The sequence below is a fragment of the Jaculus jaculus genome, chromosome 4, assembly GCF_020740685.1.
Source record: "Jaculus jaculus isolate mJacJac1 chromosome 4, mJacJac1.mat.Y.cur, whole genome shotgun sequence".
In the NCBI taxonomy this organism is placed as follows: Eukaryota; Metazoa; Chordata; class Mammalia; order Rodentia; family Dipodidae; genus Jaculus; species Jaculus jaculus.
Window position 1 is genome coordinate 116410197 of NC_059105.1, and position 23744 is coordinate 116433940.

Sequence of the window (23744 nt, forward strand, 5' to 3'; positions counted from 1 at the left end):
AGAGAGGCAAACAGGGAAGTCTGGGTTCAGAAGGAAGAGCACAGCCCACCCCACCCCTTCCACAGAAGGATAAAATATTGCAGCATTCGTTTCAGACTTCTAAACCTACAAAGCAGAACTATTCCTTCATATCTGGAAACCACAGGAGCTACCAAGCACTTGAAATGAGGCTGCTCCAAGCAGCAGTATGCACTACATGTAAAATTCACTCAGGAGTTCAAAGACTTGCTATGATAAGAAAGAGTATCAAATATCTCAGTGATTTCCATATTAGTTACACATGGAAATTATAATGTGCTAGACATTACTGGATTAAAGAAAATACATTCTCACTTTTTCTAACATGGTTACTAGGATATTTAAACAAATGTTTGGTTGCTATTGACCATGTGGTTTTTCTCTTTGATACACTTGCTATAAGAAGGGACCATAAGATGTCACCCAGTACCTGGCAGGAAGGACCCGCATGGTATGGAAGGGGACAGAGGTGGGAGGAAAAACAGTGCCTTCTGCTTTCTCACTGCTAAGCTCAGCTCTTCCAACAGACTGTGATGGTCATTGGAGAAATCCACTCTCCCTTTATTTCCCTCTTGGACGCCAGTTCTTACCCTGAAGGAAAGCACGGATATATTACTATTACATGATTAAAAAATGGGCTTGGAGGGGGGTGGAGATATGGCTCAATAGTTACGGCGCTTGCCTACAAAGCCTAAGGACCCAGGTTCAAATGTCTAGTGTCCTGGTAAAGCCAGATGCACAATGGCATGCAGCTGGAGTTCATTTGTAGTGGCTGGAGGCCCTGCCATACCCATTCTCTCTCTCTCTCCTATCTCTCTCTGCTTACAAATAAATAACTAAAAATATTTTTTAAAAATGAGGTCCAAGCCTGCTGTGGTGGTGCATGCCTTTAATCCCAGCACTGGGAGGCAGAGGTAGGAGGATTGCTGTGAGTTCAAGGCCACCCTGAGACCCCATAGTGAATTCCAGGTCAGCCTGTACTAGAGTGAGACCCTGCCTTGAAAAACCAAAAAAAAAAAAAAAAAAAAAATGAGGTCCAACTCTGGGCATGGTGGCACATGCCTGTAATCCTAGCACTTGGGAGGCAGAGGTAGAAGAATCATGTGAGTCTGAGGCCATCCTAGGACTACAAAATGAGTTCCAGGTCAGCCTGGGCTAAAATGACACCATACATCCATAAAACACAAAATAGATTCAATTGTGAGCATAATAAAGGAACAAAACACCATACCAAGGGATAAATAATATTTTCCATACAATCATAGTGAAAAATTTCACAAATCTAGGGAAAGAGATGCCAACTCAGGTAAAAGAGGCATAGAGAAAACCAAATAGGATCAGAAAAGAAGCTCCCTATATCATATCATAGTTAAGATACTAAGTGTACAGAACAAAGAAAGACTATTGAAAGCTGCAAGAGAGAAACTTCATGTCACATACAAAGGCAGACCCATCAGAATAATAAAATGGAAAATTTAAAAGCCAGAAAGACTTGGAATTATGTATTTCAAGTCCTGAAAGACCAAGTTGCCAACCCAAACTACTATACCCAGCAAAACCATCAGTCATAACTGAAGGAGAAATAAAAATTTCCCATGATAAAAGTAGGCTAATGGAATTTATGACCACCAAGGTAGCTCAACAATGGATATTGGAAGGAATACTTCAGAGGGAACAAAAGGGTTCAACATATCAAAGGAACTATAAGGGGAAAAAATAAACAATACCAGGATAGTTGTTAAACAACCAATGCCCAAGAAAACACAAAACACTACAACATGATAGGAAAAAATTAAAACATTAAAAACTAGATTGAGGGCTGGAGAGATGGCTTAGTGGTTAAGCACTTGCCTATGAAGCCTAAGGACCCCATTTCGAGGCTCGATTCCCCAGGACCCACGTTAGCCAGATGCACAAGGGCACATTCATCTGGAGTTCATTTGCAGTGGCTGGAAGCCCTGGTACGCCCATTTTCTCTCTCTCTCTCTCTCTCCCTCTCCCTCCCTCTCTCTCTCTCTCTCTCTCTGTCACTCTCAAATAAATAAATAAATAAAAATGAAGAAAAAATTTTTTTAAAAAAAACTAGATTGAACATTTGCAAGGTAGAGGTAGGAGGATCACTGTGAATCACTGTGAGTTCGAGACCAGCCTAACACAGTGAATTCCAGGTCAGCCTGGGCTAGAGGGAGACCCAACCTCAAAAAACAAACAAACAAAACAAAGCTAGAAAGATTGCTCAGTGGTTAAGGCACTTGCCTGCAAGGCCTGATGGCCCAGGTTCAATTCCCCAGTACCCACATATAGCCAGATGCACAAAGTAGCACATGCATCTGCAGTTTATTTGCAGTGGCTGGAGGCCCTGGGGCACCCATTCTGTCTCTTCTTTGTCTTTCTCTTTCTCTGTCTGCTTGCAAATACATAAATAAATATTTTTTTAAAAATAAACTGGATTCAAGTCATGGTGATATATGTCTTTATTCCTAGCACTTAGGAGGCTGAGGCAGGAGGATCATGACTCAAGATCATCCTGGGTGATATATTGCGGTTCTGTGTTATAAAATAAAGTAATATAAGATAAACCAGACTCAGCATCCTCCAAGGAGACCCTACCTCTGAAAGCTTCCACCACCTCCCTATAATTTTCCTTGGCTGGGTCCAAGCCATTAACATACAGGCGTATGGAAGACGCTCTGGATGTAACTATAGCAATGGGCTTGGTCAGTTTGACAGACCTGTGAGGGATCATGTACATTCTGCTAGCCTCTTGACACGCCTGGGAGAGATTATCTTTATTATGTTAATTGAGGTAGAAAGACCAGTCTAAAGTGTGGGTAGCACCATTCCAGGAGCTGGGCTGACGCTAGGATTTACCCTCTTGCTTCGTTGCTGTTGATTAAATGTGACCGGCTGCTTCGAGCTCCTGTTGTCACGCCTTCCTCACCATGACGGGCTGCACTCCTGAGACTGTAAGCAGAAATAAGCCTTTGTCTAAGCTGCTTCATGTTAGGCATTTAGTCCCAGCAACGCAGAAATAACTGAAACAGGCTCCTTACTTCTTCCTCATGAAAGCAATTTCTGAGACTTCAGTTCTCAAAAAGGAAAGAAAGATATGACAAGATCCTCCTAGTGGCTCCTAGGTCGTGGCTTGGGACTTGTGGAGGTGAGCCCTGCCTCCTTCGCAGGCAGCTGACCTCTGCGGAAACCACTACCCACCCCACCAGCTCTTCCTGAAGCTCACCTACTCACCTGTGGTCTCCAGACCTGCAGGGGGCAGCACGCAGCTCTGCAGATAGGCAGCCTGCTCCTTTCCAGCCCCTGGATGACAGGAAGATGGATGACAGATAGAAGTGTCACAGTTACCTTCTCATTACTGGGACAAACTCCTGACCAGAAGCAGCTTATGGGAGGAAAGGGCTTTCTTCAGGCTTACTGTTTCCAGGGAAGCTTCATCATGGCAGAAAAAGCTGGCTTACTCTATTATAGGGAACTGGGGTTCAGGAACAAACCTTGAACCCCAAACCTCAAGTTTGTGTCTGTAATTTAACCAAAGAATTGGATAAACTAGATTGAAAAGAATGATTTTTTTTTTTTTGCTTTGTTTTGTTTTTTGGTTTTTCAAGGTAGGGTCTCATTCTAGCCCAGGCTGGCCTGGAATTCACTCTGTAGTCTCAGGGTAGCCTTGAGCTCACGCTGATCATCCTACCCCTGCCTCCTGAATGCTGGGATTAAAGGCGTGAGCCATCATGCCCAGCTAAGAATGACTTTTAAACCACCACATTTTATGTAAAAAATATCAGAGGGCTGGAGAGATGGCTTAGTGTGAACACTAGCTTACAAAGCCTAATGACCTGGGTTCAACTACTTAGCACTCACATAAAGCCTGTTGCACAAAGTAAATGTATCTGCAGATTGTATGCAGTGACTGGAGGCCCTGGTGTGTCCATTTTCCCCTTAAATAAGTATAAATATCAGGAATAAGAGGTAGAGGGAGGATTCACCACATGGTCAGGGAGCCCATGTTGGAGAACAAACATGGGTCCTGGAAACAAAAATGTGAAGAGGGGTTTTCCTAAAAGGCATGTGTTTCCAAAGAAATTAAAAGGCCATAAAATCAGAAACAAAGAAATATCCCTTCTCACCTCGGCAGTCAGGTCGCTAGAGTGGGAGAGGCCTAGTCTTGCTCGCATGGGGGACTCAGGAGTGGAGTTGTGAGCAGACCACGGTGTTCCCTTCCGTAGGTAAGATATTTGCAGTCAGCATTTTGGAAGAGATTGGCGCACCATGTCAGGTGTGTCATCCAATTGGCTTAGGCTCACAGAAGGGGTCCACCCACACCTGGAAGGGGTGCACACTCCAGAGAGAGAGAGAGATTGAGAGAGCTTTGATTGAATGAGATGAGAGCAGATGCTGAGTCCTGCAACTGAGGGGGGGGGGGAGCCGAGGTAGGCATGATGTAAGGTTCCTCCTTATACGTCTGTCCTAACTGTTTTAACTGCTTGAGCCCCCCCCCCAAAAAAGCTATCTGCCTAGTCCCTGTCAACTCTATCACACATCCACAGCAGACAATGAACCCAGCAAGCACAAACCACCAGAGCTCAAAGAGAGCTCAAACTGGCTCTGAACAACCCTTAGGGCTGGACTCAAGATCTGCCCCTTTGACATACCTCCTCCAGAAGATTTAAGTGGAAAGCTTAATCAGAAATACCTGAATCTGGGGCTGGAGAGATGGCTCGGCAGCTAAGGTGCTTTCCTGCAAAGCCAAACAACCTGGGTTCAATTTCCCCAGAGCCCATGTAAAGCCAGATGCACAAAGTGGTGCAAGTATCTGGAGTTTGTTTGCAGTGGCTGGGGCCCTGGTTTACCAATTGTCTCTCTATCTGCCTCTCTCTCTCTCCCTTTTTCTCTCTCTCTTTCCTTGCAAATAAATAAAATACCTGGGTCTTGAACTTTGGATCTCCCTGCCTTAGCTTCAGAGTGCTAGGATTACAAGTGTGCCTAACATGTCAGGTTTACTCAGCGTTAAGGATTGCACCAGGGACTTCATGCATACTAGGGAAACACTATACCAGCTGAGCTACATCCCCAGCCTCCAGTGACTTTCTTACTTTCTGCTAGCTCAAGAACTCTAGTGAAGTCTCTAAGTTCAGCCACCTGAGCTGAGATGCCTGGCAGCAGAGGCCTGGCCTTATAAGCAGCATTCTCTCAAGAGAGAAGACACTCTAAAGAGAGACACTTGTGACCCTGTTTTTCAGCTGTCAGACTATTGAGAAAATGGACCCCAAGGAATTGGAATCTCCCCAGGAATCCTATGTTTGTACAGGGGAAATGCTAGAACCCTGGTGCCCGCCAAAGGAGGATCTTGTCTCCCAAAAAGAGATTTCTCAAAGTTCTGATGAGTTACCAGACCGACTCAGAGGACAGACTGGAGCAGAAACAAAGATGGGTCAGTGAAGGGTCGGACCCGACCTGATCAGTACTGCTTTGTCATGCACACCTCTCACCTTTTTAAACAATATTTTATTTGCAAAAGAGAGAATGAATGTGCCGGAGCCTTGAGCCACTGCATGCACTACTTTGTGCATCTGGCTTTACATGGGCACTAGAGAATCGAACCTGGATAGTTAGGTTTTGCAGGAACTTTCCTTAACTGCTGAGCTATCTCTCCAGCGCCTTTGTCTTCTTTTATTTAATTTTTTTTTAATTTTTCTTTGCAAGCAAGGGGGGGCCAAGAGAAAGAGAGAGAATGTGTGTGTGTGATGTGTGTGTGTGAATGAATGTGCCAGGGCCTTTTACCACTGCAAGCAAACTCCAGATGCATGTGCCACTGTGTGCATCTGGCTTTATGTGAGCACTGGGGAATCAAGCCCCGGGCCATCAGGCTTTGTAAGCAAACAACCCTAACCACTGAGCAATTTCTCCAGTCCTAAGAATTTATTTATTTATTTATTTATTTATTTTTCAAAGTAGGATCTCACTGTAGCCTAGACTGACCTGGAACTCACTCTGTAGCCCAGGCTGGCCTAGAACTCACGGTGATGCTCCTAACTCAGCCTTGCAGATGACAGAATTAAAAGTGTCTGCCATCACACCTTCTATTTAAATCAAAACCTCATCAGGACCCAAAGATGAACTTAGAAGGTCAGTGGATGCTTTATTTGTCCCTTTTCCTAATGTGGCCCTAATAAATAAATCTCCTTTCTCTGTGTCTCACTGTTGTTTGTCCCTTTAGCCTACTGAGGACAGGTGTCTAAGCCTAGCTGCTTAGAGCTGTAGTTGCCCGCTCTAACCCTAACAACTACACTAAGAGCCTCAGTGGTGTCTTCCACAGAGACACTGGCATAGTCCACCTTATGTCCTCCTTCTGATGTGAAGGAGTGACCATCAGTAAACCAAGTATAATCAGGGTTTTCTAGGGACTGCTTTTGCAGGTCTGACTATGGACAGTCAGAGATAGAAAGGACCTCCAGATAGTCATGATGAGCTTGTCTTATATCCTCAGGAAGAAGTGAGAAGGTAGCTGGACTTAAGAGTGAATTGCTATTGGGGAAGCCTGCCTGACCATAGTCAAAGGGACCCGTTAGTTTTTAATATGGAGAGGAGCTGATGTGGGACATAAATAGTAACAGATGACCCAACAGTGAGCTTAAGGGCTTTCTTAGCTAGTGTGGTTGTGGCTGCCAGTCCCCGAAGGCAGGGATCAGGTCTGTCTGTTTGATTAGAGCCTTCCCAAGTCTTTCAAGGGAGCCATAGGGTTTTCACTGGCTCCCTGCTCAGTGGATAACAGTTTGATATAATTAAGGATTTTAACCCTACTCTTATTCCTTCTACCACACAGGCTATCAAATGACCACAAGGCCATCTATCTACTGGCTCATCATAGTCCCAAGCAGGTCTACATAGGAATGGCTGCTGGTCCCACAGAGCAGTCTGAGTTACAGGCATGTAACGGATCTCTAAAGAGCTGAGAGTAATTCTTTGTGTCTCAGTCTGGGTAAGAGCTGGCCTCAGCAGAGTATTAATGTAAGCTCATGAGAGGTCAATATGTTGAAATTCATCTGAGTCATGAGAATTTTCCTATATCTGTTCTGATTTTCCTTAAGTCCTGCATGGGAAAAAGACTTGAATTTTTCAGGCCCATCTTCATCTCCCTGAGTGTCCCTAAAAGGGGCTAAGAGCCAACTGGAGGTTTGGAAAGTCCCAAGCAGACTAGGGAGACAAGCCTGAATTAGTTCCTGAGCCTAATGGGGGAGCAAGCGTAGGAGGGTAGACAGAGGCAGAAGAGGAAGCAGGAGTCTCAGAATTTCCTCTGCAGAGGTTTTAAATTGGGAGGGGAGGCTTCAAGAATATCCCCCAAATTCCTAAACGCTACCTGGAGAGGGTCTCCTCAAAGCCAAGAGGCTAGGATTCAGTTTGCACTGGCCACAGAGGACCTTATTAATGCTAAGAGAGAGAGAAAAAAAATGAGCACAGGAATCTCAGACTACTTCCATTTCCCCTTACAAAGACAGCTCCAATTGAAAGATGTATTGTAACTTAAATTGCCATCAAAGGGCAGGGGGTACATGTTGCCACCTTTCCCACAGTACTGAAGCCCAGCAGTGTTAACAAAAGAAAACCAAACATTTTTTTTTTCTTTTAGAATTGAGGATCAAATAGGTCCAAGTTCCTCAGGATGCATCCCCAGGGTGTGTCTGCTGACGCTGAGGGTTGATTTCAGGCCTGCGAGAGAACAGAAGGTGGGCATGGCTCCTCTGGATGACAAGCCTGATCTTGGGAATCCCTCTAGACAGGCCTTCTGAGAGAAGGGCGCCACCTCCTCGGCCCTGTGCCTGGCAGACTCCTCCCTCAGTCTCTGAAGATCCAGGACCTGGCCCGATCTCATTTCCATCAGCCACATCCGCAAGGTTGCCTTACAGAGTTGATCACGGCAGGGCATAGGCTTCTTGCACAATTTTATTCTATTCTCCTGAGAATCCGGCAGGGAACGAGGTGCTTTGTTTTCTTTCAAAAGTCTGAATGTAGTACAAACCTCATGTTCGGCTGTAAACTCACTAAGGGAAAAAAACCAAGGTCAGGGGGTGTAATAAGGGCCGTCACCATGTAACAAGAGGGAAGCATTAGAAAGGAGCTTAGAGGTGAATTGTGCTGGAAACTCAGCCTGCCAGATCCTCGCTGCTAAGGTAGCAGCAGGGATGGACCTGGGATCCTTTTTTTTTTTTTTTAATTTTTATTAACATTTTCCATGATTATAAAAAAAATATCCCAAAGGGCCTCTGCGGCCGGGCGCGGCCCAGCCGGCCTGTCAGCCGGCTTCAAGACGCGTTGTTCTTTACGCCGGCGCGTCGCGGCGATGGCCGCTGAAGAGGAGGTGGACTCGGGCGAAGGAAACTTCACGGAAGGGTGTGCAGAGTGATTGTCTTCCCAACGCTGCTGTGCGTGTGCGTGCTCCTGAGATGGGTCGTTGTGGTTGTCCTGAAGGGTGGACCTCGGAAGACGACCATTACAGGTCAGGATGGCTAACGGGCTGGCTTCCCACCTGGTGTCCTACATCTACATCACACCTTAAAGAAGCTGAAGAGAAAATGTTAAAATGTGTTCCCTGCACTTACAAAAAGGAGCATGTTCGTATATCTAATGGGAATAGAATATGGACACTGAAATTCTCCCACACTGTTTGCCATAAAACTCCCCTTGTTCTCCTCCATGGTTTTGGAGGAGGGCTTGGACTCTGGGTACTGAATTTTGGAGATCTTTGCACCAATAGGCCTGTTTATGCTTTTGACCTATTGGGCTTTGGACGAAGTAGTAGACCCAGGTTTGACAGCGATGCAGAAGAAGTAGAGAATCAGTTTGTGGAATCCATCGAAGAATGGAGATGCGCCTTAGGATTGGACAAAATGATCTTGCTCGGGCACAACCTGGGTGGGTTCTTGGCTGCTGCTTACTCACTGAAGTACCCATTGAGGGTCAGTCACCTCATTTTAGTGGAGCCTTGGGGTTTTCCTGAGCGACCAGACCTTGCTGATCAAGACAGACCAATTCCAGTTTGGATCAGAGCCTTGGGAGCAGCATTAACTCCCTTTAACCCCTTAGCGGGCCTCAGGATTGCAGGACCCTTTGGTTTAAGTCTAGTGCAGCGTTTAAGGCCTGATTTCAAACGGAAGTATTCTTCAATGTTTGAAGATGATACTGTGACAGAGTACATCTACCACTGTAATGTACAAACCCCCAGTGGTGAGACAGCTTTCAAGAATATGACAATTCCTTATGGATGGGCAAAAAGGCCAATGCTGCAGCGAATTGGTAAACTGCACCCTGACATTCCAGTTTCAGTGATCTTTGGCGCCCGGTCCTGCATAGATGGCAATTCTGGCACCAGCATCCAGTCGTTACGCCCACAGTCATATGTGAAGACTATAGCTATCCTTGGTGCAGGGCATTATGTATATGCAGATCAACCCGAAGAATTCAACCAGAAGGTCAAGGAGATCTGCAACACAGTGGACTGAGCACACTGAAGCACTGTAGGAACAACTGGTGACTGGCAGGCTCTTTGGCAAACTCATCATTATAGCCAAGAATGAGAAATAACCCAAGAGCTAGGCAGTCTCCTGTGCTGACTTTGCACATGTTTTTAAGAAGTCGCTTGCATATCTAAACCAGTTAGTGCCTTTTAGAAGGGTGTTCCTGGGCTGGAGAGATGGCATAGCGGTTAAGCGCTTGCCTGTGAAGCCTAAGGACCCCGGTTCGAGGCTCGGTTCCCCAGGTCCCACGTTAGCCAGATGCACAGGGGCGCACGCGTCTGGAGTTCGTTTGCAGAGGCTGGAAGCCCTGGCGCGCCCATTCTCTCTCTCTCCCTCTATCTGTCTTTCTCTCTGCGTCTGTCGCTCTCAAATAAATAAATAAATAAAATACATTTAGAAGGGTGTTCCTTTCTCCTATACAACATTTAAATATACAAGAGCCTACAAACTTAATAGCCTTAAATAAAAGGTTATTTGTCCTCTGATATACTAAAAATTTGTTATTTTTTAAATGAGACATTTTTACCTAACTTTGCTGATTGGGTCCTTTTTATATTCTAGTCTGTATTGCCAATTTAAGGGCACGATTTCCAAGTATGTTAGTTATATGCGTAAAGGTGCACTTTATTTTCTTTCCAAATATTTTATTCTAACAACTAATATAGTTAATCCAAATCCAGAGTATTTTTTATGTAAAAATTTTTAGTTGTTTAGAATACTTCGTTTTGAAATGTAGTGAAAAGATAGGCTTTGATCAAAAGAATGGGTGTCAATCACTAGCATTAATTCTCCTGGTTTTCCTGTTTTTATGTTTAAGACTGGAAGGCTATGTTCAACATTTTAAATGTGATCTATCCTGACATACAGTCTGCATTACATTGGAACTTTTGTGTGATACAGTGTCTTACTTCCAAGGAAACATGGCCTTAATACTTCGGTGATAATTACTGAAAACTTGCCCCTTTTCCTTCCCATTAATGTGATCTTTCCCAGAAACCAGGAAAGAACAAATGGAACAGATTTCTCACTCATGGGGATATTGAGACTGTTACTTTTCAGTAAGCCAGGTCATTTTTTTAATGAAAATTCTAACTCATATTCATATATACTTATATATATGATAAAACTGGGTTACATTTTTACCACTAAACCATAAAGAATAGGTGGTGCGGTTATGTCTTGTGGTATCAGACATGAGCTAGCACTTGTATTTATTTTTTAATGAGTAATGTGTTGATTGAGTCGTTTATATACTTTGAAGTTATATTACAAAAATCCTATAATGTTGATTGAATTGGTTGACAGTAACTAATAACAAATTTAGCACTTTCTCACATATTTAAAACAAGGGAAATTTTGTAACTGTGAGAAAGTTCCATGTGGTAACTGGATGCTGCAGACAGCCTCCTCCACAGAAAATGAAATAGAATTACCAGCAGTGCACTTTGCTAACATGGCTTATCTAGGAGAAAGGCGGGCAGTGTCAATGAAAGCAGTGAACTAGAGCTAATCCTGTGATGGTTGGTGTCATTGCATTGTTTGTGGATAATTAGGAAATTTGTTATAAAAGATAAAATTTTATCACTGTTCATTAACTACCAGAAAGACTGACTTCTGTTTTCAGCATCTTCCCCTATGAAAGAAGAGATAGATGATAGTGAAGCCAGACTTCAGCTTCCTGGTGACTCCTTAGGTGCACTGGTTTAGTGCAGGAAGGTGACAGGGGAAACTTAAGAACAAAGGTAGCCTTTACTTTGTAGTTAGTGAGCGTCTTGAGTGGCCACATTGAAACCTGGAAGTGGTATGAATAATTTGAGCAATACTTCTAAATTTTGTTTACTACTCACTAATCTCTCTTAGTTGTTATTCTTTGCTGGGTGAATGCTGGTTTCTCTCATATGGGGAAGTCTCTGTATAGGAAATGGTTTTCCCCAGATATCAAGCAAAAACGATTTTCCTGCTGACTGACCTGGCTTTGTTTGTTGTCATACCTCTTTTGAATTTAAATTGTTCTGTGGTAAAACATATATGATTTGTGAAGATTGAACTATCAGAGAATTTTATAATCCTAGAATCCCTGAGAATGCGATGGGTGCTAAATGTGCTTTCTTAAATCTGTTACAATATTTGATTTGAGTTATACACAGTGTGCCTTTGTCTTCTTTCATAAAATAAACTTGACTGTGGTGGCAACAGCAAAAAAAAAAAAATATATATCCCATGGTAATTCCATCCCTCCCCACCCCCACACTTTCCCCTTTGAAATTCCATTCTCCATCATATTACCTCCCCATTACAATCATTGTACTTACATACATACAATATCAACCTATTAAGTACCCTCCTCCCTTCCTTTCTCTTCACTTTATGTCTCCTTTTTAACTTACTGGCCTCTGCTACAGAGTTTTTTCCTTCTCACGCAGAAGCCCAATCATCTGTAGCTAGGATCCACATATGAGAGAGAACATGTGGCGCTTGGCTTTCTGGGCCTGGGTTACCTCACTTAGTATAATCCTTTCCAGGTCCATCCATTTTTCTGCAAATTTCATAACTTCATTTTTCTTTACCGCTGAGTAGAACTCCATTGTATAAATGTGCCACATCTTCATTATCCACTCATCAGTTGAGGGACATCTAGGCTGGTTCCATTTCCCAGCTATTATAAATTGAGCAGCAATAAACATGGTAGAGCATGTACTTCTAAGGAAATGAGATGAGTCCTTTGGATATATGCCTAGGAGTGCTATAGCTGGGTCATATGGTAGATCAATCTTTAGCTGTTTTAGGAACCTCCACATGTTTTCCACAATGGCTGGATCAGATTGCATTCCCACCAGCAGTGTAGAAGGGTTCCTCTTTGTCCACATCCCCGCCAACATTTATGATCATTTGTTTTCATGATGGTGGCCAATCTGACAGGAGTGAGATGGAATCTCAATGTAGTTTTAATCTGCATTTCCCTGATGACTAGTGATATAGAACATCTTTTTAGATGCTTATATGCCTTTCGTATTTCTTCCTTTGAGAATGCTCTATTTAGCTCCATAACCCATTTTTTGATTGGCTTGTTTGGTTCCTTATTATTTAATTTTTTGAGTTCTTTGTATATCCTAGATATTAATCCTCTATCAGATATATAGCTGGCAAAGATTTTTTTCCCATTCTGTAGGTTGCCTCTTTGCTTTTTTCACTGTGTCCTTTGCAGTACAAAATCTTTGTAATTTCATGAAGTCCCAGTGATTAATCTGTGGTTTTATTGCCTGAGCAATTGGGGTTGTATTCAGAAAGTCTTTGCCAAGACCAATATGTTGAAGGGTTTCCCCTACTTTTTCCTATAGCAGTTTCAGAGTTTCAGGTCTGATGTTAAGGTCTCGAATCCATTTGGACTTAATTCTTGTGCATGGCGAGAGAGAAGAATCTATTTTCATCCTTCTGCAGATATATACCCAATTTTCAAAACACCATTTTTTAAAAAATTTTATTTATTTATTTATTTGAGAGTGACAGACACAGAGAGAAAGACAGATAGAGGGAGAGAGAGAGAATGGGCGCACCAGGGCTTCCAGCCTCTGCAAACAAACTCCAGATGCGTGCGCCCTTGTGCATCTGGCTAATGTGGGACCTGGGGAACCGAGCCTCGAACCGGGGTCCTTAGGCTTCACAGGCAAGCGCTTAACCGCTAAACCATCTCTCCAGCCCTCAAAACACCATTTGCTGAAGAGGCTGTCTCTTCTCCAATGAGTATTTTTGGCACTTTTATCGAATATCAGGTGGCTATAGCTACCTGGACTTACATCTGGGTCATCTATTCTGTTCCACTAATCTACATGTCTGTTTTTGTGCCAATACCATGCTGTTTTTGTTACTATGGCTCTGTAGTATAGGTTAAAATCAGGTATGGTGATACCACCAGCCTTATTTTTGTTGCTCAGTATTATTTTAGATATTTGAGGGGTTTTGTGATTCCAAATGAATTTTTGGATTGTTTTTTCTATTTCCATGAAGAAAGCCTTTGGAATTTTGATAGGGATTGCATTAAATGTGTAGATTGCTTTAGGTAAGATTGCCATTTTCACAATATTGATTCTTCCAATCCAGGAACAAGGGATGTTTCTCCACTTTCTAGTGTCTTCTGTGATTTCTCGCATGAGTGTTTTAAAGTTTTCATTGTAGAGATTCTTTACTTCCTTGGTTAGGTTTATTCCAAGGTACTTTATTTTTTTTTTATGCAATTGTGAATGGGAGTGATTATCTGATTTCATCCTCTGTGTGTTTGTTGTTAGCATATATGAAGGCTACTGATTTCTGTGTATTTATTTTGTATCCTGCTACATTGCTGTAGGTTTTGATCAGCTCTAACAGTTTGCTAGTAGAGTCTTTTTAAAAAAAATTTTTTGTTTATTTTTATTTATTTGATAGTGACAGAGACAGAAAGAGGCAGATAGGGAGAGAAGAGAGAGAATGGGTGTTCCAGGGCCTCCAGCCACTGCAAACGAACTCCAGACGCTTGCGCCCTCTTGTGCATCTGGCTAACGTGGGACCTGGGGAATCGAGCCTCGAACCAGGATCCTTAGGATTCACAGGCAAGTGCTTAACCGCTAAGCCATCTCTCCAGCCTGCTAGTAGAATCTTTAGGGTCCTTTATGTATAGAATCATGTCATCTGCAAATAATGATAACTTGATCTCTTCCTTCCCAATTTGTATCCCTTTTATGTGTGTCTCTTGCCTTATTGCTATGGCTAAGACTTCCAAAACTATATTAAATAAAAGTGGGGACAGTGGACAGCCTTGTCTTCTTCCTGATTTTAGTGGAAAAGCTTCCAGTTTTTCCCCGTTTAGTAATATGATGGCTGTACGCTTGTCATAAATAGCCTTTATTATATTGAGATATGTTCCTTCTATTCCCAGTCTCTGTAGGACTTTTATCATGAAGGGATGTTGGATTTTGTCAAATGCTTTCTCTGCATCTAATGAGATGATCATGTGATTTTTGTCCTTCAACCCGTTTATGTAATGTATTACATTTATAGATTTGCATATGTTGAACCATCCCTGCATCTCTGGGATAAAGCCTACTTGGTCAGGGTGAATGATCTTTTTGATATACTCTTGTATTCTGTTTGCCAATATTTTGTTGAGAATTTTTGCATCTATGTTCATGAGGGAGATTGGCCTGTAATTTTCTTTTTTTTGTTCTATCTTTGCCTGGTTTTGGTATCAGGATGATGCTGGCCTCATAGAAGGAGTTTGGTAGAATTCCTTCTTTTTCTATTTCCTGGAAAAGCTTAAGAAGCAATGGTGTTAGCTCTTCCTTAAAGGTCTGGTAAAATTCAGCAGTGAATCCATCTGGGCCTGGGCTTTTTTTAGTTGGGAGATTATTGATAACTGTTCAGATCTCCATGTTTGTTATAGGTCTATTTAAGTGATTAATCTCATTTTGATTTAATTTAGGTAGGTCATATAAATCAAGGAAATCATCCATTTCTTTCAGATTTTCATACTGTGTGGAGTATATGCTTTTATAGTATGTCCCTATGATTTTTTGAATTTCTCTGGAATCTGTTGTGATGTTACCTTGTTCATCTCTGATTTTATTAATTTGTGTCTCTTCTCTCTTTCTTTTGGTCAGATTTGCTAAGGGTTTATCAATCTTGTTTATCCTTTCAAAGAACCAACTCTTTGTTTCATTAATTCTTTGGATAGTTTTTTGTTTCTATTTCATTAATTTCTGCCCTAATCTTTATTATTTCTTCCCGTCTACTGATTTTTGGTTTGCCTTGTTATTCTTTTTCCAAGGCTTTAAGATGAAGCATTAGGTCGTTTACTTGTGACCTTTCTAATTTCTTAATATAGGCACTTAAGGCTATAAATTTACCTCTTATAACAGCCTTCAATGTGTCCCAGAGATTTTGGTATGTTGTGTTCTCATTATCGTTTGACTCTATAAATTTTTTGATTTCCTTCTTGATTTTTTTCATTTAGTATTGTATTGTTTAGTTTCCATGATTTTGTGTATGCTCTATAGCTTTTCTTGCTACTGAATTGTAGTTTAATTCCATTGTGGTCAGAGAATGCAAGGAATTATTTCAATTTTCCTGAATTTGTTAAGATTTGCTTTGTGTCCTAATATATGGTCTATTTTAGAGAATGTTCCATGTGCTGCTAAAAAGAATGTATATTCTGCAGTCTTTGGATGAAATGTCCTGTATATATCTGTTAGGTCCATTCCTTCTATGACCTCATTTAGTCCAGATGCCTCTCTGTTTATTCTTTCCCTGGATGACCTGTCAATTGATGAGAGTGGGGTGTTAAAGTCACCCACCACCACTGTGTTTGGTGTTATCTGTGACCTTAGTTCTAATAGTGTTCGTTTGACGAATTTGGGAACCCCCATGTTAGGTGCATATATGTTTAGGATTGTAATGTCCTCCTGTTGGAGTGTGCCCTTAATCAATATAAAGCGACCTTCCTCATCTTTCTTGACTAACGTTGTACTAAAGTCTACCTTGTCAGATATTAGGATAGCAACCCCTGCTTGTTTTCTAGGCCCATTTGCTTGAAACACCGTCTTCCAACCTTTCACACTAAGATAATGTCTATCCTTTGTAGAAAGGTGAGTTTCTTGAAGACAACAAATTGTAGGATCCTGCTTTTTAACCCAGTCTGCAAACCTATGTCTTTTTGTTGGGGCATTGAGGCCGTTGATATTAAGAGATATTGAAAGGTGTGTATTTATGTTTGCCTTTGTGTGTGTGTGTGTGTGTGTGTGTGTGTGTGTGTGTGTGTGGTTCCGGTTCTACCTGTGCTCTCTTGTGTTAACTAGTATTTGAGTATTGCTTGTTTTTCCAGGTTCCTTATATGTATGCTTTTCCTTTTCTTCAGCATGGAGGATTCTATCAAGTATTTTCTGTAGAGCTGGTTTTTTCTTCAATTACTCCTTTAACCTTCTTTTGTCACGGAATGTCCTTATTTCTCCCTCTATTTGAATGGATAACTTTGCAGGATAAAGTAACCTTGGTTGACAGTTGTTATATTTCAGAACTTGGAATACATCACTCCAAGCCCTTCTGGTTTTTTGTTTTGTTTTGTTTTGTTTTGATTTATTAGTTTTCTTTTCATCAAATACAGGCAGTTTGGTACCATTGTTTAGGCTCATCTATGATCTACCCCCTCCCATTAAACCCTCCTTGTTGATGTAAATGGGTTGTGCATTGGGGAGTTAGTCCCCAGTTATTGGTATGCTAAATGTCCCTGCAAATCATGACCCAACATGTGACTCTGACATTCTTTCTGCTCCCTCTTCCGCAAAATTTCCCTGAGCCATGTTGGGTTCATTTTTGGTCTGCTTCAGTGCTGAGGTGTTGGGGGCCTCTGAGGCTCTGGCTCTCTGATTTGGTAGGAGTTGATTTTTCTCTGCGTTGATCTCCTTCCCCTTTGTGCTGGTATCTGGTTCACAGGAAAACATCACCCTTGCTTGTTTCACCAATTGTCCTTAGTTTCAGTTGGGCCCCTTTCGAGGTATGTTGGGGCAGCTCTCTCCATAGGATCTGCATCTATCTGAAAAAGAGAAGCAGATTCTCCAACGGAGAGTAAGTTAGCACCCAGAAAATTGAAATAACACTTACTTTTTTGCTAGACAGTTTGATAGGTGTGTAGGCCCTCTTGTACCCCATGATTGATGATAGCTTGATATTGTAGAGTGGGCTTGTATTTGGGTATGGTTCTGACTTGTTTCCCAGCTCCAGCTATGGGTCTAGTACCACTGAGTGGATCAGTTAGCCAAATCAAGAGTAGTTGGTTCCCCACCATGGCTATGTGCCACTATTGCACTTGTGTGGGCATCACGTCAGGTTATTTGTTGCTAATTAGATTAGACAATGAGTTGCTTGGACAGATATTGGTCATTTCCCCCAGTCGCCTATGTAGCACCTTCTGGCACTAGACACGCTGACTGTCTGGGGACTGACTCTCTCCTAGCTTCCAGCCATGCCGTTCGATTTTGCGTATCAGCTGCATATGGAGTCTTCAGCAATAGGGTCTTACCACTGGCATTTGGTGGGTCATCAAGTACTCTGACAGAAGTCTGTCATTGTTTTGGGAAACCTTGTAGGTTTCTCTGATCAAAAGCTCATTGTGGATGGTAGCCCCAAGCTGGAAGTGGGGATTACAGGCCAGTGCCCACTAATAAATTGAGGAAAAACATAACTAATATACAAGAGTTAGAGAGGAGAGAGATAGAGGGGAGAGGGAGGGAGGGAAGATGTAGAAGATCTAGGTTAGTCTTGATCCTACCCTCTCCAGTGTCTTGTGGTTCAGGTGTTTCCTGTAAAGGTCTAGTGAAGGTTTAGCCATTTGGTCTGACTTTTAGGAAGTAGAATTTTATGGTACCATTGCCGTTTGGGTCCAGATTACTGTTTTCCAGGCTTCGATGCCCTCCCCGCCCTCCCTTCCACTCTATTGTCTAGTCCATGAGGTGCTTGCTGAGTATGTAAGGTATCTTGGGTAGATTCAGGTTTCATAGTGTCCCAAATATCTTGAAATTCCCACTCATACTTTTCTATAAGTTTGTCTTTCTCTTTTTTGGCCTCTATTAGATCTGCCACCTGGTCTTCTAGCTTAGATATTCTGTCCTCTCCCTCATCCATCCTACTGGTGAGATTTTCTACAGAGTTTTTTATTTCATTAACTGTGTTCTTCATTGCTAGTAATTCTGACTGGTTTTTCTTTATTATTTCTATTTCCCTATTTATGTCTTGTATTGCCTTCTTTATTTCATTAAATTGGTGTCCTGCATCTTCTTTGATTCCTTTGATTTCCTCTTTGATTTCCTCTTTGATTCTTTTGACTTGTTCTTTGACCTCTTTGAACATATTTATAATCATTCTTTTGAACTCTTTCTCAGACATTTCCTCTAACTCGTTCTCACTGGAGGACATTTCGGATGCACTAATACTTTTAGGTGGATTTATATCCATCTTGCTTTTTAGTGTTCCTTGTGTTATAATGTATATATTTTTGCATCTTGGATTAAGTTAATGCTTGGATTTTCTAGCTAGCTGGGTATTCTTAGCTATATCAATTGATTTGATGTTATATATATTCAGGGTAGGAGCTTAAGGTGTTAGCTGTGGCTCTTAAGACTCTCAGAGTATCTACAAAGATGTTCCTAGGGGTTGAGTTTCCCTGCTATGGGAGTATTCAAGCAGGCTGAGTGGAATAAAATACAAGTAGATTCTAAAATTTAACTAAACACTGTACACATTCAATCAAAAACAGCCCCATGTATGTATGCAAGAGTAGTTATTATAATGACCAGATCTTCTATCAACAAAGAGGTTAAGATTTCTGGTCTTTTGAGGGATCCAAGTCAGCTTGCGACCAAGTGAGACCCTTCCCTGGTGCAACCCCAGTTACCTTGGATGATTTTGGTCTCAGTCAAGTTGCTGCCTGGTTCGTCAGGCTGTTGTTCTGATTTCTGGAGCTGGGCACTGGCTTTTCCTATGGGGTAAACCAAGCCTGGCAATTGTGACCCTGCAGATCAGCACCCCTGCTGCTGGAACTGCTGCTGCTAAAGCTGCCACTGCTGGGTCTGTTGCCGCTGCTGCTGAAGCTGCTGCTGCTGCCTCTGCTGCTGCTGTAGCTGCCACTGCTGGAGCCACTGCTGCTGAAGCTGCTGCTGTTGGGTCCACTGCCGCTGCTGCCACTGAAGCTGCTGTGGGTTCTGCTGCTGCTGCCGCTCCTGGGTCTGCTGCTGCTGCCCCGACTGGAGCTGCTGCTGCTGGGGCCACTGTTACCGGTGCCGGAGCCACTGCTGTTGCTGCCGAACTCTGCTCCCGCTTGGGTCCCGCTGTTGGCTCAACTTGGCGTAGCCGGGTCCCAGGACCGCTGCTCTGTTCCCCCAAGCTGGGCTCAGGCAGTGGGGGAGGGGAGGGAGCTGTAGCTGCTCTGGTTCTCTCGCTGCTCCAAGCCGTTCTGCTACCTCGCGGTCTGCTCCTCCGCTGCTCGCTGCCGCTCTCCCTTCAAAGTTCCTGAGTTGCAGAGAGCGAGGTGTGAGGGGAAGCTCCCGCACCTGGCTTTTCCTGCGGCTGGAGCCGAGTCTGGCGGCTTTCTGTTGCGCTGCTGCCACCGTGGTTGAAGGAGCTGCCAGGGCCGCTTTTGCCGGCCTGTGTGGGCTCTGGATGCTCTGGATCTCTTCCACTTCTCTACTGCCGCTTCAATTTCCTATTCACCTCACTTTTTAGTAAAAGTGTGTATTTTGCTGAGGTTTTTTGGTATTTTTCCCCGCTAGGCTGCTTTGGCGTGGTACCTACACCGCCATCTTAACCGGAAGTCCTGGGATCCTTTTTTCTCAGGATGTTAGCCATGGATTCAGAATTTCTCCTTGTAAGGACAGTTTAGGTTGATCAGTGGCTATTTAAGCAATCAATAAACCTCCAAGTTAGGGATTCCCACATTTCCAGAATACTCCCCATTGCCGTCTTTTTAAAAATATTGTATTTATTTACTTGCAAGGGGAGAGAGAGAAAATGGGTATGTCAGCACCTCCAGCCACCGCAAGCAAACTCCAGATTCATGCACCACTTTGTGCATCTTGCTTTATGTGGGTGCTGGAGAACTGAACCCAAGAACCCAAATCCTTAGGCATTGCAGGCAAGCACCTTAACTGCTGAGCCATCTCCCCAGCCACTTATATTTTTTTTGCATGTGTATGTAGGTATGTGTGGGTTGCATGCATGTGTGTGTGTGTTTGCAGTTGTGTGGGCACACGTGTGTGCACTTATAAGTGTGCATGCATATATGTAGAGCTCTTCCTGGGTCATGCCTCCCTTCTCCACTGAGACCAAGCCTCTCACTTGAACCCAGAACTCACCATTTCAGCTAGTTGAGCTAGCTCACTTGCTCTGGGGAATCCCAGTCTCTGCCTTTCAAGTGCTAGAACTGCAGGTGAGTCTTCATGCCCACCAGGCATCTGTGTGCTGGGGGTCTGAACTCAGGTCCTCACACTTTCGGGGCAAGCACGTGACCAACTAAACAAGCCTTTGTGGTTCTATCTGACTTAGGAACAGGGTCTGTAAGCCTAGGGACTCCTGGCCTTCAGCGCTGGAGGCTCTCGTTTGTCTAGGGAAGAGAGTGTTGGCTTTAGGGGGAGGGACATGGAAAAGAGAGAGCAAAGCCGAGATTCCTCATCCTTGTGGGCTGAAAGCAGTCAAGAACCCCCTCCCTGACCTTCAGATCCCACCAAAGAGTTGCCTGGGCCAGGGGTCATCAGTTATGGAAAAAGCAAAGTCCTTCCCACTGAGGAACTTGGAGAAGAGAAAGCTTCTGGTGAAAGGACGCAGCTTCTGAGGAGTCCTAAATAGAGACCATCACTCATTAGAAGAACCAGAGATGGTATCCAGATCCAAGTCATGGCACCAAGATGCTGTGGGACTTTCCCCCATTCTTGGTTTGTTTGTTTTTATTTATAAACAAAGCAACTTTTGGGGGCTGGAGAGATGGCTCAGTGGTTAAGACACTTACCTGCAAATCCTAACAACCCAGGTTCAATTCTTCAGAACCCACATAAAGTCAGATGCACAAAGTGGTACATGTGTCTAGAAGCCCTGACATGCCCATTTTCTTTCTTTCTCTCCCTCTCTCCCTCTCTCTCTCTCTCTCCCCTTATAAATAAATAAATAAATATATTTTTAAATTTTTTAAAGATATATTTTATTAATTTATTTGAGAGAAAGAAAGAGGGAGAGAATGGGTGCACCAGAGCATCCAGCCACTGCAAACAAACAACTCCAGATGCATGCGCCCCTTGTGCATCTGGCTTAGGTGGGTCCTGGAGAATCAAACGGGGATCCTTTGGCTTTGCAGGCAAACACCTTAACTGCTAAGCCATCTCTCCAGTCCTAAAAAAAAAGTTCTTATTCACAATTCCTATATATTTAGACAACATATACCATGATCATAAAACCCTCCCACCACCCTCTCTTTTCCTCCTTCCAAATCCTTCCTGCACCAAATCCCTTCTTTCCAACTAGTCTCTCTTCTCTTTTGATGCCATCATTTCCCTCTTCCTATTGTGCAGGTTTTGTGTAGGTAGCATCCACCACTGTGAGGTCACAAATACCAAGACTACTTTGTGTTGTAAGCAGTCCTCCTCCTCCTTTGGCTCTTACATTCATTGTTTCTGCTGCCTCTTCCACAGTGGTCCCTGAGCCTAGGGTGAGAGAGAGATGTCTCATTTAGTGTGGAACATTCCACTGTCACTTCTCAGTTCTCCAGTGAGTTGTGAGTCACCCTGGTGGTCACCACCATCTGAACAGAGAAGCTTCTCTAACCAAAAGGGGGGAGTAGGTATAATATATGGACATAAACATAATTATTTAGAGGGCAGTTTGGTGGGCATAATACATCCATTTGGCCAAACAGTAGTAGTCCCCCTCCCAGAGCTTATGACCTCCTAAGCCATAGGCTTTTGGTAAGTGTTCAGTACCAGGCCGTAATACTCTCTCTGGAGCTGACCTCCAGTCCAGAGAGCAGGTGGTTTCCCCGTAGCAGACATGCCACATTCTGTGCTCTCCTTGAAAAGAAGTCAGCAAGACACACTTGAGACACAGTCTTGTAACAAGCAAGCAAATCTTTATTCAAAATGGAAGCAGAGGCTGGGGATGTAGCTCAGCAGGTAGAGTGCTTGCCTGGTCTGCAGAAGGCATTAGGGTTGATCATCCTTGGCTACATAGTGAGTTTGAAGCCAGCCTGGGATGCATGAGACTCTGTCTCAAAAAAAAAAAAAAAAAAAACAGTAGCTGGGTGTGGTGGCACACTCCTTTAATCCCAGCACTTGGGAGGCTGAGGTAGGAGGATCACCGTGAGTTCGAGACCACCTGAGACTACATAGTGAATTCCAGGTCAGCCTGAGCCAGAGTGAGACCCTACCTCGAAAAACCAAAAAAAAAAAAAGAAAGAAAGAAAGAAAAGGTAAGGAAAGGGCTGGAGAGATGGCTCAGTGCTTAAGGGTGCTTGTTTGTGAAGCCTAATATGGACCAGGTTCAATTCCTAGTACCTATGTAAAGCAAGATGCACAAAGTGGCACATGCATCTGGAGTTAGTTTGCAGTGGCAGGAGGCCCTAGTTTACCATACTCACTCTCTTTCTGTCTGCTTTTCTCTCTCTCTCTTGTAAATAAATAAAAATTTAAAAAGAAAAAAGAAAGAACAGAAAAGTGAAAGCAAAGGAGAGCGAAACACTTGGAACTACATCTGCTTGGTCTGGCATTTGCTTTTCTACCTTGGCCCTCATTTCTCCAGTTAGCATGTTTGCTCAGAATTGGTTTGAACTGGAAGTTACTTATTCCCTCTTGAGATTTGTTCAAAGTCTTGTGTTAGGTCCCATAACTGCCTACCAGTCATATCACCTGACTGTATCAAAATAAAGACACCCTACTGTTTGGGGAGGGAATCTTAGCATGAGACCCGGCACCAGCAGATCCTGGGAAGCTATACCAGCAAGCCAGCTGCAAGGTGGCTTACGAGAACAGAAAGAGTAGTGAGAACTGCCTCACAGGGGCTCCCTTTCCCTAGCAGATTAGGTAGATAGGTAGAAAAAGAGAGAGAGATGATAGAAAGCTTTATATAGATGATCTGGATCCAGATAGAGATATCATCATGAGTGGTTAGAGAGCACTGATTTTCCCCCTCTTCCTTCTCCTCCTTTTTCTTTTCTTCTTTACAGTACAGGGGATTCAAACCGGGGCCCCATGAATGCTATGAAAGTGCTCTACTATGGAGCTACCCTCTCAGGACTCCCTTTTGAGATAGAGTCTTGTTAAGTTGCCCACACTGGTTTTGAACTTACAATCTTCCTGCCTCTGCCCATTGAGCAGCTGGGATTATAGACATGAGCCATTAAACCCAGCTGAGTTTACCTGATGGAGATGATGAGGTCTACACTCAACTCCTCCTTCCTTCATAGGTTCTCACATTTCAGTCCCAATTGCCCATAGCAGGTAACAGGCATGGAGGGACAGCTCCATGTCACTGAGCCTGTGGAAAATTTTTCTTTTCTTTTTAAAAATTAATTAATTTGCTGGGCGTGGTGGCGCATGCCTTTAATCCCAGCACCCGGGAGGCAGAGGTAGTAGAATCGCTGTGAGTTCAAGGCCTGAGACTACAGAGTTAATTCCAGGTCAGCCTGGACCAGAGTGAGACCCT

General features: G+C 43.3%; 1 protein-coding gene across 1 annotated transcript; it reads left to right on the plus strand.

Annotated features, from left to right (window-relative positions):
- The first annotated feature begins 8374 nt into the window (after positions 1-8374).
- Positions 8375-9670, plus strand: LOC123460149 (1-acylglycerol-3-phosphate O-acyltransferase ABHD5). Its single transcript, XM_045147812.1, has 2 exons — positions 8375-8402; positions 8524-9670. The coding sequence occupies exon 2, from the start codon at positions 8601-8603 to the stop codon at positions 9525-9527; it is 927 nt and encodes a 308-aa protein (XP_045003747.1). The 5' UTR covers positions 8375-8402; positions 8524-8600; the 3' UTR covers positions 9528-9670.
- The last annotated feature ends 14074 nt before the right edge of the window (positions 9671-23744 follow it).

What these genes read in the sequence shown, in the direction of transcription:
- LOC123460149 (XM_045147812.1), top strand. Translation starts at nt 8,601, where the DNA reads ATGTTAAAATGTGTTCCCTGCACTTACAAAAAGGAGCATGTTCGTATA.